Genomic DNA, 17464 nt, shown 5'->3' on the forward strand with positions numbered 1-17464 from the left:
TACTAGAAGGGGAAAAAAGTCTTCTAGTATAAGCCTTTTATTTTAACAGTGGAGTTATAGACCAAGAAAGATAGCAATGTTTAAAATCCATTTAAATGGAATACATCATAGATTTTAAAGCTGTTTTCTCTTAGGCAAAATAACAAAAACTGGTGAAGAATTTCTTTTCAATGTGAAAATCATAGTTTATAATAGCAATTCCATTTTATAATAGAAATGTATGGGTCAAAAGGTACAAATTTCCAGTTATAAAATAAGTCATGGGGATATGATGTACAGCATGGTGACTATAGTTAATAATACTGTGTTGTATATTTGAAAGTAGCTAGGTGGGTGGATCGTGAAAGATCACAGCTGGAGAAAAAGATTTGTAACTGTGTGGTGATGGATGTTAACTAGATTTATTGTGGTGATCATTTTGCAATATATAGAAATGTTGAATCATTACCTTATATACCTGAAACCAATATTATGTTAATTATACCTCAGTTTTTTTAAAAGCCTGGAAAATAAAAAAAGAAATGTATGAAGCCTTTCTGTGGGAAAATATTAAGAATTTAAAACTTCATGTATTTTATTGGCTAGGTAACCTGTCTCTAAGGTACCTGATTTTCATATTTATAAAAGGGAAAGGATGATCCTTAGGCCCTAGCAAAACCTATAAGATATGAAGAAAGAGTTTAAATTTTTTTTATTTTAATGGTTTGTGAAGATTTTTTTAGAAATAAATATTTAATAGGATGGAAAGTAGTTTTTTAAAAGGTATCTATGTGAAGTTGGGGCATATTAACTATGGTATGTGTATTTGGATATCTGTTTTCCAAAATAAGTACAGTACTTGGTTCTTTTAAAAGTACATGAGAGTACCAGAGAGAATGTTTACTCTTTTGTGTAGTCCTTATACCAAAAAATGGAAAAAACAAAGCGTAGTAACAACAAAAAAACAGTACAGTAAAGTGCTTACTTTATGCCAGACATTGTTCTTAAAGTTTTACATGTATTTATACAGTTAATCCTTCAGAAGCCCTGTGAGTTTTAGGTACTGTTTAATCTCCATTTCACAGGTGAGGAAACTGAGGGGAGGTTACTAGCCCCAGGAACCAGGTTTTGAATCTATTAAGTTGCAAAGCTTGTGTTCTTAACCATTAAACTATAAGTGTAGCTGTTTAGAGGAAAGCGGATCATTCTAAGCCCTTTCCTCAACTCCAGGCCCCATTGTTATATTTTTTACATGAATGCTCTCTTCAAATAATAGGCCCGGAACCCTAGTTTTCTGTACTGCTGCCACAAGTTTGGAGAGAGAATGGGTCAGTAGATCCACAAATAGTATCAGCTGTACCTCACTGTCTCTGTGTGATGAGAAGGAAAAGTAAGTACACTCTGGGTTACTCGAGATTTTTCCTAAGTAACTACCAGCATTAGTGAAAACATATGTTTGAATAGTTTCCAGAGTTGTCTAGAGTTATTTTCCAGTTTAAAGATTCCTACTAACAGACAGTTTTTAGAATTTTTTTTTTAACTTTTTCCCCTCCTTGAAATGTCCCTCTTCTCACTCATCAGCAAATTTTTAAAAAATATTTATTTATTTAGCCTGCGCTGGGTCTTAGTTGCGGCACAGGGGATCTTTTTTTAGTTAAGGCATGTGGACTCTTAGTTGCAGCATGCGGACTCTTAGTTGTGACGTGAGCGCTTAGTAGTGGCATGCAGGATCTAGTTCCTTGACCAGGGATTGAAACCAGGCCCCCTGCAGTGGGAACATGGAGTCTTACCAGCTGGACCACCAGGGAAGTTCCAACAATTTCTGATAGCTGTATTTGAAATCAACACTTATTTCATCATTTTGAACCCTTTTTTATCCTAAATTGAAGTTACAGTTGTTTTTTTATTGTCATTATGAGTCTACTCGGGGCTTAGAGAACATAGTGTATAACAGAAGGAACTACAGAACTACCAAAAACAAGCAAACAAACAAACAAAATCTATCAGTGAAAAGTTCCTTTAGGAAAATACAGAGCAACCATTATTCTTGGACCTGAAACAGTCATCATGAAATCTCCAGAGACACAGTTGATTTTAACTGGTTTTGAGAAGGGTATGTCTGATAAATGTCGCTGATATCAGGGAATTCTATTCCTTTAGATTTATCTTGTGGGTCTTTTTAAAAAATAGACTTTATTTGTTAGAGCATTTTTATGTGTATAGAAAAATTGAGCACAGAGTGCAGAGAGATCCCATATACCTCCTACCCCCAAACTATCAACATTGCACACTATTGTGGTACATTTGTTGCAGTTGATGAATCTGTGTTGACTGATGTATCATCTAATGTCCATAGTTTACGTTAGGGTTCATTCTTGGGTTTGTTCATTCTTGGGTTTGACAAATGTATAATGACATGTGTACACCATTATAGTATCATAGAGAGTAGTTTCGGTGCCCTAAAAATCCCCTGCACTCCACCTATCATCTGTCCCTCCCCCAGCCCCTCGCAAACACTGATCTTTTTACTGTCTCCATAGTTAAACCTTTTCCAGAAATTCATATAGTTGGAATCATACAGTATGTAGCCTTTTCAGATTGGCTTTTTTCACTTAGTAATGTACACTTAAGTTTCCTCCATGTTTTCTCATGGCTTGATAGCTCGTTTCTTTCTAGCACGATATCCCATCATCTGGATGTACCACAGTTTACAGATTCACCTACTGAAGGACACCTTGGTTGCTTCCAAGTTTTGGCAATTATGAGTAAAGCTTCTATAAATATCTGTGTACTTTTTGTGTGGATATAAGTTTTTAGCCCCTTTGGGTAAATACCAAGGAACATGGTTGCTGCATTGTATGTTAAGAATAATATGTTTAATTCTGTAAGGAAAAAAAAACACAAAAACAAAAAACCAAAAAAAACCTGGCAAGATGTCTTCCAAAGTTTTTGAACTATTCTGCATTCCCACCAACAATGAATGAGAGATCCTATTGCTCCATATCCTTGTCAGCATTTGGTGTTGTCAGTGTGTTGGATTTTGGCCATTCTAACATGTGTGTGGTGGTATCTCCTTGTTTTAATTTGCAACCCTGATGACATATGATGTTGAACATCAAAAATTCTCGTTCCTAATTCAGTTGCCCTTAGGAAATGGGTACTGCTAGGGATTTTGGTTTGGGCTTCAGGTGTTGTGAGTCCCAATACAGCAGCATCCAGTGGACTGTCCCCTATCTGGTGAACACTTAGACTGAGAGTGCTGTGTCACATAAAATTAACCTGTCTATTGAATGCTTTCTTCTACTTATATTCCAGAAAAAACAAAGTTACACTGCTTATCTTCCCTCCTGAACTGGACCCTCTATCTTTAGATTGCCTTTTGGTGATTTATTTTAGCCTTCAAACTGTTCTTGGTATTCATATTGAGCTGTTTCCATCTGCTTCATTATAGTACCACAGTGAGAGTGAACCACGGTATCATCTGGCTCTGTTGTGCTCTATTTAGGGCTGTGGTTTTTCCTAGAATTTATGTTGAGCTGAGCGCCACAGTTCTTTTTTTAAATAAATTTATTTATTTATTAATTGATTGGCTGCATTGGATCTTCGTTGCTATGCATGGGTTTTCTCTAGTTGTGGCAAGTGGGACCTATTCTTTGTTGTGGTGGGCGGGCTTCTCAGTGCAGTGGCTTCCCTTGTTGCGGAGCACGAGCTCTAGGCGCTCAGGCTTCAGTAGTTGTGGCATGCAGGCTCAGTAGTTGTTGTTTACAGGCTCTAGAGCACAGGCTCATTAGTTGTGGCACACGGGCTTAGTTGCTCCGCGGCATGTGGGATCTTCCTGGACTGGGATCAAACCCATGTCCCCTGCATTGGCAGGCGGATTCTTAACCACTGTGCCACCAGGGAAGTCCCAGCCTCACAGTTCTTGAAGAATGAATTGTAACAGTTTCCACTGATACCACGTTTGGAGCCTACTGGTTTTGCTTGTTCACATCTTTTACTGAGTGAAAATGGTATCTTCAAAGGTGTTTTTCATAAAACCTCCAGGTGATTATTTGAATTTGGATAAAGATATAGGCAAAGTAACATTCTATTGTCTTCCTTCACGATCCACTGAGCTCATTTAGCTCTGCTGTGTGAGCAGTGGGACGAAATAACACTTTCACTAGATGTAGCCTTGCTCTGTCTGCACCTCTGTTCCCACTTTCTGCTGGAGCACTAGAAAGAGAGGTTGAGTTTTGTGGAACATTTCCAACTGGTAAATGGGTGGCCGACCAACTCAAGTGGTCTGGTGAAGAGAATTGACCCCTCCTTCCTTCAGTCCCTGGGAATTTTACCGAGACAGATGTCAGGAGGCAAAGAGTACTCTGCCCAATTTCCAGCTTTGCTAATATAGAAGTGGATTAATGGCGAGTACAGAGCTGGGAGGGAGATTGGGGAAGGGGGTGGGAATGGTACAAGGTCCAAATCTTTCACCAGTCCCTGCGTTATTTTGGTCCTATGCCTGAATGTTAGAAGCACTAAAAAACAAACAAAACATAAATAGTTCACTGGTCAAGAAGCATAACTGTAGCTGCTAAAACAGAATAGGGTAGTGTAGTCTTTGGTCAGCAACTCCTATCTTTGTTGCTGTGGTCCCAAGTTACATGTATTATCTCACTTAATCTTCACAACAAACCTGTGATATAGATACAAAATATCCACTTTACTGGAAAAGAACTTGAGGCTTTCAAAGTGTAACTAACTTGTTTAAGATCACACAGCTATGAACAGTAAGAACCATATTCCAGTTTGGAACCATATCAGGAGATTCACAGAATTTAAGGAAAGTAGAAAAATGGGCAGGAAACAGTGGGCCCCTAGGTAGAAGGGAAACCAGGCAAAGCCATATCACCGAATAGTCTGATTTGAGCACCACACTTGGCACTTGTACGTTCAGGATGCAGTGCTGATGGACTCTCGATGCCAACATGGAGAATTTATCAACTATTCCTTTGTTTTTGTGTCATTCTTAGAAAATTCAAGGGCGAGCACCTAGTTGGTGGGCCTCATTTCACGTGTTCGCATTCTTGCCGCCAGGAGGTGGAGAGGATTATCTGGACTATTTGACTTCCTTCAGGGAGGGCTGGGCCCTGCTTCCAACCAGGACTGACATAATCAGATTCCCCCTCAAATAGGAAGAGTATTTGGATGCTGAGCAGCAGCAGTACAAAGGGTAAATGCTCACCATACCAGATGTGTACGAAGATGTCCGTGCGGCATTCTGCTGAGGACTGGTTCAGCTGGAAGCTATGCCTTCCCTATAAGCCAGGCTGTTTCATCCTGAGCCAAAGTCTGCCTGACAGAGTCCAGCAGGACTTTCAGACACTGCACAAAGTATAGGGGGTTTCACAGGAGGACCCCTGGCTGTTTCTGATTCACTAAAACTGACCACAACAGAGGTGAGTGACAGCAGAACCAGTCAGCTGCTAGGATCCGTCTGAAGAGGCAGCATGTAGAAAAGGGGCCCACAGAGAAAACTCCTCCCTAATTACTGGGCTTAACTGACCCTCGGTGTGGTGTCTTGGGACCCTGAGTTTGTGTGACATGTTACTGGGCAATATCTCATTGTAGCTTTACCTGATTAACCATATTAAACTTTTTTTTTTCGGTAATGGGAAGTAAAAAGAATTAATGTAGGGGCTTCCTAGGTGGCGCAGTGGTTGAGAATCCACCTGCCAATGCAGGGGACACAGGCTCGATCCCTGCTCCTGGAAGATCCCACATGCCGCAGAGCAACTAAGCCCGTGTGCCACAACCATTGAGCCTGCGCTTTAGAGCCCATGAGCCACAACTGTTGAGCCCATGTGCTGCAACTACTGAAGCCCACATGCCTAGAGCCCGTGCTCCGCAACAAGAGAAGCCATGGCAATGAGGAGCCCGCGCACCACAACGAAGAGTAGCCCCCACTCACCACAACTAAAAAGAAAGCCTGTGCACAGCAAAAAAAAAAAAAAAAAAAAAAAGACCCAACACAGCCAATAAAATAAATAAATTCATTAAAAAAAATTAATGTACATGGTTTTTCTTTACTAATTTGCTTGCATGTCTTTGCCCTTCTCCCAGACTCTTTTTGCCTTAAGATTAGGGACCATATATATCAGTTTTGTACCTTTAATGTCTAGCCTTGTGCCCAGCATACAGTAAGCACTTTAAAAAATATTTGACTGACTGACTGACTGAATGAATGAATGAATTTTCCTTAGCAATCTTTTTTTTGAAGCTGAATCGATTCTTATAAAACAGTGGAGAATTTATAGTCATGGATGTTTGAACATTTTATATTATTTTGGGTTCAAAAATAATTTAAAAGCTGCTGTGGGTAGAGAGACCAGAGTGACATTCTCTCTATTTTTATTGCTACAGGTGTTCCAGGATTTGGGGACTGAAGTACTGTCTGGAGCTGCCAAAGGCTACAACATATGCCTTTTTGCCTATGGGCAGACAGGCTCTGGGAAGACATACACCATGCTGGGCACCCCAGTGAGTATTGGGATTGGAATGCGGTATCTTCCTAAAGCCACAGCAGGCCTGAATCTCGCATTGTCCTTGCCACTGAGAGAGGATGTGAGTTTTATAGTTGGTCAGCTTCAGTAAGATTAAATGGGTCCTATTGTATGTTAAGAATGAGTTTCTCCAGACTCGCAGACTTAGAGAGTGAACTTATGGTTACTAGGCGGGGGTGGAGATGGGGGGCAGTGGGGGAAGGGATAGTTAGGGAGTTTGGGATTGCCATGTACACAATGCTATGTTTAAAATGGATAACCAACAAGGACCTGCTGTATAGCACAGGGAACTCCGCTCAATTTTATGTAACAACCTAAATGGGAAAAGAATTTGAAAAAGAGCAGATACGTGTATATGTCTAACTGAATCACTTTGCTGTACACCTGAAACTGACACAACATTGTTAATCAACTATACTCCAATATAAAATAAAACATTAAAAAAAGAATGTTTCTCAGCACTTTAATTGAAAGGTAAACTTTGACTAGTTAGCCCCTCTTTATTGTACCCCTCTTTATTGAACCTTAGAATTTTATGATGAAGCAGACCTTGTTAGTCCTTCTGAATTTCTCATATCATTTCCAAGTTCATCCCTTGTAGCTTTTTAACACCTTTGATGTAGACAAGTCCCAGGCTGAGTCTTAAGTGTCGGCCAAGGCCATGTGGATATGGGGCTATGTGCGTGTTAGATCTGAGTGTTAGAAAGAAGCAGGAGAACCAGCTACTGGGATGGGAGCTTCCAAAAATGTGTAGGACTTATGAGAGCCTTTCCTTATCATGGAAGATTAGCAGGGTAGAGTTCCTTAAGAACACCTCTTTGTTTTAGGCTTAGAAGTATCCTGGTGAGATGAACTGGTGGGGCAGGTAACACATCTCACCACGCAGGGACATTCTCTAGGACGTTATTCCTCCTGAAAGATTATCCCTGCTGCCGTGGGCCCAGATTGTTGCTTACTACATCCATGTGTAGTGTGATTTTATATATTTTAAATTAAAAGAAGAAAATGCCCAATAACCCAAGGGTGTAAAGCCCTTAACCTGAGTATAAGTTAGTACTGGATCCAAGATGAAAAAAGAAGCCACTTCTCTCTAAATGTGTATCTTGAACACCCATGTACTCTAGTCCTCCTGTGTGTGCGGGGATAGGAGAGAGGGTTCTGGGAGGGACCGCCATGGTAAACTGGGTTTATCCAAGAAGGACGTGACCTTCTCTGCATGAAAGCAGGTACCTGGGTTTGCTCGTTTCTCCTCTCTTCCTTCTTACCGTGGTGATCTGCCTCTCATTTGGTACATTTCTCGCATGAGAGTCTCCTGAGAACATTGGCAAATAGAGTCTTCCACTTACCATGGGGGAAACTGCCTGAAGTGAAGAGCCTGCGCAAGGAGCCCGTCCCCGAGGGTGGGTCCTGGGTGTTGGGGGAGAGCATCACCATGAGTGAACAGTAATGCTTTCTTCTCTTCTGTTCTCCAGGCGTCTGTTGGGCTGACACCACGGATATGTGAGGTATTAACTCTCTTTTGTCTGGATCCCCTCAAAGTAGGTCTTCTTTGTACACTCCCATCAGTGAAATTCCAACCCTCTGGTTTGTGCAGGGTCTCTTCGTCAGGGAGGAAAACTGTGTCCCACTACCTTCCTCCTGCAGAATAAAAGTAAGGTAAGAACCTGTCAGGCTCTGTGACCTGAAGTGTTTCTACTTCCACTCCAGAGCTGTCCTCTCTGCTTCCAGAGTCATCCAGAGTAATGGAGAAAAGCCACAGCAGAAATATCTTGCAGTGCGAGGTGAAAAACTTACTTAGGTTTTAGGTTGTAGGAAACTTAGTTCCTTTCCTCAGACCTAACAAGCCAATATCTCCTGTGGACCGGCTGCCCCTGGCTAGCTGGTTTCCTTTCCTTCATTTTCTCTACATTTTCATACCAGCTTTGGGGGTTCTCTTCCAGCCCCCTCCTAGATTGTTCTCCAGGTCAGTAGTTCCCAAACTCTAGTTCATAGACTAGTGCTGGCTACCGCAATGGGACGTTTTAACCAGTCTGAATTGTAAATGTTGGTGGAAGGTTACCAATTGCCCTTAATTTTCTTTTTCTTTTTTTTTAAAGTGTACAATTTGATATTTTTTTCTTATTAGTAATGTGTTTATGGCAATCCCAATCTCCCAGTTGATTCCCCCCACCCCACCCCCACCACTTTCCTGCCTTTAATTTTCTGTATTCTTTTTTTTTTTTTGGTGTTCAGTCTCTTTGTTTAAAAACACGAGATGGAATTCACATACCATAAAATTCACATTTTTAAAGTATATAGTTCAGTGATTTTTTTTCTTTGATATTTACAAGGTTGTTCAACCATCATCACTATCTAATTACACATTTTCATTACCCTAGAAAGAATAAATGTCTGTCTTTAAAATTAAATGATTGTGAACATTTTTTTACATTTTTTAAGTTTGTAAAGTAAAAATTTGCAGACCTCTGTCTATATAAACATATACATATATATTAAGTGTTTTATTGTCCATGAAATCTGGGAACCACTATTCTAAGAGATATCTGGGGTTTCTGTATCCAAATATGAGAAGATTAAGGAGAAAAATTTCATAAGAAGAGTGTTCAGAGAACAGCTTTGAGCTGGAGGCTTTTTTTCTGACTGCTGACTCCACAGGCAAGCATCTGTGTTCTGGTGAGGAAGGCCTTTCTGTAAGAAGTCTGCTTTCTTATTTAACAAAATATTTACTGATTTTCATTAAGAATTGTAGCTGTTATTTTAAAAAGGCATAAAATGCCAGTAGATATCAATAAGACAGAGCATATCTTAAACAGAATCCCAGTGTATAAGATAGGTCAAATGAGATGTGTGCTACTCAAATTAGGGGTGAGGAGCAGAACCCTTCTCACTTAGCTTCCCTGTTGCTCGGCAGTGGCCCTTGAGATGCCTTCAGTAAATAACAGAGCTCAAAGATCACGTTTCAAAACTACTTTAAGAAACATGCTTGTAGACTCCATGCTGTGGGGGCTTGATCAAGGCACAAGCTGGTGGCAGCCTAAACCTATGCTGCAATAGCCTCTTGAAGACTAAACTTGAATCAGCACTGACAGTGTAAACCTGAAACTGTGAAGTAATGGCAGCCGATGCTAAAAACCCTATTGTACACATGCAGAAGGAGACTCAAGTCTCTGGTGTGACCAAGTTCTTAGAGTGTCAGGGGTAGAACTAGAATAAGAACCAGGACCTTCTGATTCTTGGCTTAGTGTTTTTCCCACATTTTTTCAAAATCTAATTATATGCCTTTTTCTACATGTCTCTAGCTTCCTAGAAATCTATAATGAACGAGTGCGGGATCTGCTGAAACAGTCTGATCAAAAAAAGACCTATAATCTGCGGGTCAGGGAGCACCCAGAGATGGGGCCCTATGTACAAGGTGAGCCACTGTGGTCCTGGAGGTCTGAGACCAAACCAAAGCCTGGGAGTTCCTTTTGATGGTCACTGATTCATTCAACAAACGTATAATGAGTACTTACTATGTGCCAGCTACTGGTGTTAGATGCCGAATAGGTACCAGTAAACAGAAGACAGTCCTGCCCTCCCATGCAAGCTTATACTCTTGTAGGGGTAAGTCAGAAAACAAGCACTAATTACAGTTGTGATAAAGGCTAATAAAAAGATAAGTAGATACAGTGATGGAAAAGAACACTGGGTAGTGTAGGCAACCCATCTGCCTAGGTAGGGTGGTCAGGAAAGCTTCCCTGAGGAGGTAACATTTTAAGCTGAACCTGGAGGGGATACAGGAGCTGGTTGTGTAAAGAATGGTGTAGTAAGGGGAAGAGTGTTTCAGGCTTAGGGAGCAGCATGGGCTAGAGCCCTGAGTGAAGGCTTGGTGGTTTCAAGGGAGCCAGTGTGTCTAAAGCATGGTGAGTGAGGGGGAAAGTGGCATGGAATAGGGTTGGGTCTGTGGTGCCAGGCCCAGCAGGGCCGGGACTGACTCCCAGGTCAGCCAGTCTCCTTTTTGGGGTACTTTCTGTTCCAGTGATGGTGATAGTCAGGGACATGGGGAGATATCAGACGTGGAGCAGGGTCTATGCTGCTTCCTCATCAAGCACTGATGAGCAAGGCTAAGTCTTGCTATTAAATAGAAACTGTTGGGTTCTTTTGTAGGGGAAGCTTTTACTCTTTCTGGCCGCTGATAATAAATAACATGAACTTTATGCTCCTGTTCCCTTGGCAATATGCTATTTAAATCCTGTAAAGGAGAGGAACATGAAAGATCAAGAGCTGGTCTCTTCTCTGATCACGGCACGGCTAACGGATGACTCAGTAGGTGTGCCAGTCACTGATTCTGCTACCTGAGTCTTTTTCCAAACGTTCCATCATAATTGGCAGCCTGGAAACAATGACAAAAATACCATTTACTTTGCTGGGAGCCAGTTGGAGATTCCTCTGTAAAATTCTGTGGATATGTATTTCTGTGTAAAGCAATACTTTGAAGGTAGACCATGAGTGGTTGCAGTAGTGCCGCAATTTCTCATCTTTTGATTTTATCTTAATATGTTGGGAGGTGGGGTAGGGGGAGTAACTAGAGGAGACCTCAGATGTAGTCCTAATGTCCTCATTGCACAGAAGATGAAATGAAGTCTGGAGGAAGTTAAGGAACGTTCCCAAAGTTGCACAGCTGGTTGGGGCAGGGTTGGAACTGGGAACCTTTTCTAGGACTGGAAGAGAAGAATGGGACAGAATGTACACGGAGGAGACCTACGATCATAGGTTCTTCGATTGGAATAGTACCTGAAACCTTGAGAAAATCACATAAGGTGGAACAGCTTGGGTGATATATCCAAGATCAGCAACAGGATCAGACTTAAATCTCAGGACTCTTTTGGATACCTTCGTGGAGTGAATCCTTGTGGGGAGGGAGGATACTTGGTAAGAAAGAATGTTAAACCAGCAAAAAGTCTCTTAGGTTCTTTGGGTTACATGTTTCTTAAAGTCGGCCTGGACTTTCTCAAATCATTGCAGATATAGGTGGACATTTCTCTTATTTCTTAGTGAAGGAGCCATGAGCTCAAATAGTACAGAGCCAGCCTTGGAAGCCAAGACCCTGAAAATTCACAGTGAACTTATTCCCGTTGCTACCCTCCGATGGCATTACAGCAAACTTTATTTTTAAAAGTGTTTGCTTTCTTTATTCGTTTAGTATTTATATCACCTGCCTGTCTGTCTGTCTGTCTGTCTGTCTCTATCTTCAGGCTCATGCATTCTGTGAATATGATTCCAAAGCAGAAAGTGGTTTCTGCTTTGAACCCAATTCTACAGGAATTTATTTAGTACTTGCAAGATGCCTGTGGTATTCAGGGTGCCATGGTAAATATGAAAGATACAAGGCCTTTAAAGAACTTGTAGTTCCAGTTTAGAACTATAAGCCTGAGCTTGATAGCTGCCTAAATCCAAGGAAAGAAAAGGGGTAGCCTCTTACTTTTCATTAAAAAGTTTATTAATTAGATGACGATTAAGTTGAAATCTGAAATGTACAAGGCCCTGCCCAAAGCACACATAAGAGACCAGTGCTTACAGGATCTAAAGTGATATTTAAGTGAGACAAAGACACTATCATATTTTTGCTTTGCTCTCTATCTTAATATGTAGGGATGGGTACAAAGCAGGAGGTTGTTGGAAGTGGGTAGTTGGGACTCTGAAAAAAATTATTTCGTTTTTTCTTTGTACTCATTCTGCACATAACAGGAGTATTTTTGTTCGTTTGTTTTTTAATTCTTACACCTTTTTTTCCTTGCCTTTCTACACTGACTAGGACCTCTAGTACCATATTAAATAAGAGTGGCAACAGTATTTAGTTCTGTTCCCAGGGGAAAGCTTCAGCATTTTGCCATGATGTTTGCAATAGCATTTGTTGTTAATAGACTTCATCACACACTTCTCAAACTATCTGTGGGGAAGCACCAGTTTTTTAAAAAATTTCCAATCCATGGCAAACCAATACTTTGGTAAAATAAAGATGAACTACTAGAAAAAAAAAGAAAGAAACAGATCTTAATTATAAGCCCAGATTCTTTTTTATTAGATTCAGAAGATTTAAAATCTGTCATATTGTTGTAAAAGTTTCTAACACTCTTAATTTCTGTACCTATCTCATCACACATCAATAACAGTTTGAGAACTGGTTCCAGTCTGTGCAGCAAGTTTGAGAAGCACCGCCTAAGCAGGTTAAGGGAATTCTCTTATTTTTCTAAGAGTTTTTACTTTTTAATTTTGAAACAAACTGTTGAAAAAGTTGCGAGTATAGTATAAAGAACTTTTTTACTTGAACCATTTGAGAGTAAATTGCCAACCTAATGACCCTTTCCCCCTGATTATTTTAGGGTGTTTTTCTCTCAAACAAGAATGATCTCCTGTATAGTTACAAATCAGGACATTAACTTTGGTGCATTACTACTATCTGATCCTTAGGACCCATTTAAATTTCACTAATTGTCCCAGTAACTGTCCATTTGAGAGTCCAAGGTTGCCTTTGGTTAGGGTGTCTCCCTAGTGTTCTCTAGTCTGGAAGGCTCCTTGGTCTCTCCTGACTTCCATGAACTTGACACTATTAAATGGTACACAATTCTGATATGTCCCATTACTCATGATTTTTAATTTCCTCACTTAAGGTCGTATCTGCCAGGCTTCTTCATCTGAAATTGCTATTTTCCTTTTGTAATCAAGTGTTTTTTTGGGTGCAGTGCTGTGAAATCGTGTATGTGTCCTATCCTCATCTAACTTTCAGTTTATTAACTTATGTTGTCATAGACTCATCCTTCCCTATTTTATTGAATGAGTCACCTTCTGTTACTATTATTTTTTATTTTGCTGCTCCAATTATTCCAGATTTAGCCAATGGAATCCCCTTCAGTTGTGTTCCTGTGACATTTTGGCATATGGCCGTCATTCCTTGAGTACTTCCTTGCTTTCTGACAGGAGGTGTTTCAGGCTCATCTCCTTTCTCTGCTTCAGTCTGAATCAGCCATTTCTCCAGGAGCCCTGGTCGTCATCCTCCTCCCCCTCCCCCTCCTCCATTTATGTATTTATGTATTTATGTATCTAGGCTGCGCTGGGTCTTAGTTGCAGTATGTAGATCTTTAGCTGCGGCATGCAGACTTCTTAGTTGTTTGTTTTTTTAAATTGAAGTATAGTTGATTTACAATGTTTTGTTAATTTCTTCTGTATAGCAAAGTGATTCAGCTATGCATATATATATATATATTCTTTTTTTATATTTCTTTTCCATTTTGGTTTATCTCAGGATATTGAACATAGTTCCCCGTGCTAGGCAGTAGGACCTTGTTGTTTATCCATTCTATATGTAATCTGGTCCTCTTTTTTTTTAATTTATTTATTTATTCATTTATTTATTTTTATTTATTGGCTGCGTTGGGTCTTTGTTGCTCCACACGGGCTTTCTCTAGTTGCTGAGAGCGGGGGCTACTCTTCATTGTGCTGCACAGACTCCTCATTGTAGTGGCTTCTCTTGCCGTGGAGCACGGGCCCTAGGCGCGTGGGCTTCAATAGTTGCGGCACATGGGCTCAGTAGTTGTAGCTCACAGGCTCTAGAGCACAGGCTCGATAGTTGTGGCACACGGGCCTAGTTGCTCCGTGGCATGTGGAATCATCCCAGGGCAGGGCTCGAACTCGTGTCCCCTGCATTGGCAGGCAGATTCTTTACCACTGCACCACCTAGGAAGTCCTGGTCCTCTTTATTGGAGAAAGTATTTGGAAGGCAAGATCTAACTGCTTGGTATGCTCATTGCTTTTGAGATGTTGTAACTCCTAGTCCCTCTGAGTGGACAGTGCTAATATATGTTCACACCAGTACCTCCAACTGTAGTCCAACACAACAGGGTTCATCCTGGATTTCTCCCTTTTCAGATTTGTAATTCCTTTATCCAACAGTGGAAATACTTCTTTGATCCGCCCCTCCCCCCATGTGTAATTAGTCTCCTTGTCATTGCTGTCCTCTCTCTTATGTGGATGCCCGCCTCACCTAGCTGTGCTTAGACACCCTGTGCTGGACCCCTCACCACAGGAAGCCCTGCTCACCATGCCCGTGTCCCAGCACTCCGTGCAGGGCTGCCTGTCCCCACCCCTCGCTGTGCAGTTACCTTGTGTACCCCTCTCAGTCTTGGTATCCTTTTGCTGGGCCACCTCCTCACCCCAACATAGAAGCCCTGTTTCTCTGCCAGTCACTCTGTGGAGATGCCTTTCACTCCTTATTTGGGCTCTGACTTCTCACGGCAGACCACCCCACACTTGAGCAGCCTGCTCACCTTCTCTGGGCTCCCATGCCCTGCACTGGGGATGCTCTGCTCAGCCCGCCAGGCTGTGACTCTCCGTGCTGGGCTGCCAGCAGTAGCATCCCCTCCTCACCCCACTCTTGTGCCAGGCCTTCCCTCTGAGGGAATGCTCTCCTCACTCCTCTCAGGCTCTTCACCCTGACTGTTGCCTGCCTTGCTCGGCTCCACTTAAGGACTGTAGGACTGAATTGTTCAGGAAAGGGAAACGGCGGGGGTGCTAGGAATTTTTTTTAAGTATAAGCAGCTACTGAATTTTTTAAAATATTTCTTTATATATGTTTTTCTATATTGTATGATTTGTGTCCTTTATCCTGTTACTATGGTGAATTATCTTGATTTTTGAATGCTCTAGTAATCTTGCATTCCTGGCATAGACCCAAGTTAGTTGTGATATATTTTCCTTTTTATATATCATTGGATTTGGATTTCCAATGTTTTGTTGGGAGTTGTTGCAGATATGTTCAAGAGTGAAATTCTCCTGCAATTATTATCTTCCTTGTCCTATTTTCTGCCTCCTCTTCTCCCTCCTCTTCTCTTCTTCATCCTTCTCTGATTCTCCATTTTCCTTTGTGAGGGTTAAGTATAAAGGTTATGTCCGTTTCCTAAAATGAGTTGGGAGATGCTGCCTCTTTCTATTTTCTGAAAGATTTTGTGTAAGATTGGGGTTATTCTTTCTTAAATATTTGGTGGAATTTGCTGGCAAAGCCTTCTGAGTCTGGAGGATTTTTTGATGAGAAGGTTTAAGATTATAGATTTGATTTCTTTCAAATATTCTATTTTTTATTGCACCAATTTTTGGTAGATTGTATTATTCTAAAAAATCTGCTTCCCCTAAATGTAAAGCCTGTATTTGCATAAAATATAATATCCTCTTATGCTTTATGTGTAAGATGTCTCTATAAATGTAGGATCTCTTTTTTCATTCCTAACTGGTTATCTATCCCTTGCCTCTTTTTTCTCATTCAGTTTTAGGACTTATTAATTTTATTTGTCTTTTCAAAGAAAATATATATATTTATTTACAGCTATAAATTTTTCTGTAAATATAGCTTTAGTTGCACTGCACATGTTTTAATGTGTAGTATTTTTATCATTACTTAGTTTAAAATATATATAATTTCCATTGTGATTTCCTTTTTGACCCTTGGGTTATTTAAAATTGAGTTTCTTAATCTTCAAACATTTGGGGATTTTCTAATTCTATTTTATTATAGGCATCTAGTTTAGTAGAATTGCATTCAAAGAACACACTCTATATGATTTCATTTATAAATATGTATGTATAACATTTTGGTTTGTGGCCTAGCATATGGCTAATTTTAAAAAATTTTCCATGTGTTCTTAAAAACAATTATGAGGTAGTTGAGTGTAGCATTTATATAAGGCTGCTTGTCAAGTTTGTTATCTGCATTATTTAAATCTTCTAGAACCCTACTGATTTTTTTTTGCTTGTTTTATGAGATACTAAGAGAGGTTTGTTAAAATTTCCTGTTATGACTATGAATGTCTTTTTCTCCTTTTAATTCTGTCAATTTTTGTTTTATATATTTTGAGACTTTATTATGTGCATATAAAATTAGAATTATTAAATCTTCTTAATGAATTGAGTTCTTTTATTGTTTTGAAGGATCCCTCTTTATCTCTAGTAATGCTTTGCCATGAAGTCTACTCTACTCTGTCAGACATTACTATAACTATTCTAGCTTTCTTTTGGTTAGTGTTGGCATTTTCATCTTTTTTATACTTTCTCCCTTTCTACATCCATATGTTTTAGATGTGTTTTTTTAAATAAAAATATTTGGCTTTCACTTTGTTTTATCTAGCATCACAATTTTGGTCTTGTAATTTGAGCATATTACAAGCATATTTTGGTCTGTTTATTTTCAATGTAATTACTAATTTTATTTGGGTTTAATTCTGTTACATTGTGTTTTCTTTTTACATTCTCTTTACATTGTCTGTTTTATGTTCCTTTTTCTCTACTTTCATGACTTTTTAAAAAAATTTATTTATTTATTTATTTATTGCTGTGTTGAGTCTTCGTTGCTGCACACGGGCTTTGTCTAGTTGCAGCGAGCGAGGGCTACTCTTCGTTGTGGTGCCCGGGCTCCTCATTGCCGTGGCTCCTTGGAGCATGTGGGCTTCAGTAGTTGCAGCACACGGGCTCAATAGCTGTGGTTCATGGGCTCTAAAACACAAGCTCAATAGTTGTGGCGCATAGGCTTAGTTACTCTGAGGCATGTGGGATCTTCCTGGAGCAGGGATCGAACCCATGTCCCCTGCATTGGCAGGCAGATTCTTAACCACTGTGCCACTTAGGAAGTCCATTCATGACTTTTGAGTTGATTAATTTTTAAACTTATATGATGTTTCTCCTCTTTTAGCTTACTATTTACACATTGTCTTATTATTTTAGTACTCACTGTAGAGATTACAACATGGATAATTGACTTATTGAAGTCTAATATTGTGGTCTAAGCTTTTTTTTAAATCTCCTGCCTTCTGTCTGGTATTTTCCTTCAGCTAAAAAATAATCTTTAGTGTTTCCTCTAGTGTGGGTCTGCTGTTTGCAAATTCTCTTAGCTTTCAATTGATTGAAAATAGCTTTATTTC

At 40.0% G+C, this 17464-nt stretch overlaps 1 protein-coding gene across 1 annotated transcript in view; it reads left to right on the forward strand.

The window, feature by feature from the left end:
* Window positions 1–17464, forward strand: part of STARD9 (StAR related lipid transfer domain containing 9) — a 127921-nt gene that overhangs the window by 50760 nt on the left and 59697 nt on the right. The window contains 4 exon segments of the mRNA XM_057723627.1: window positions 6382–6498; window positions 7994–8026; window positions 8116–8177; window positions 9821–9933. Coding sequence (XP_057579610.1) covers window positions 6382–6498; window positions 7994–8026; window positions 8116–8177; window positions 9821–9933 — 325 coding nt within the window.

Source organism: Hippopotamus amphibius, chromosome 2 (genome assembly GCF_030028045.1).
Source record: "Hippopotamus amphibius kiboko isolate mHipAmp2 chromosome 2, mHipAmp2.hap2, whole genome shotgun sequence".
In the NCBI taxonomy this organism is placed as follows: domain Eukaryota; kingdom Metazoa; phylum Chordata; class Mammalia; order Artiodactyla; family Hippopotamidae; genus Hippopotamus; species Hippopotamus amphibius.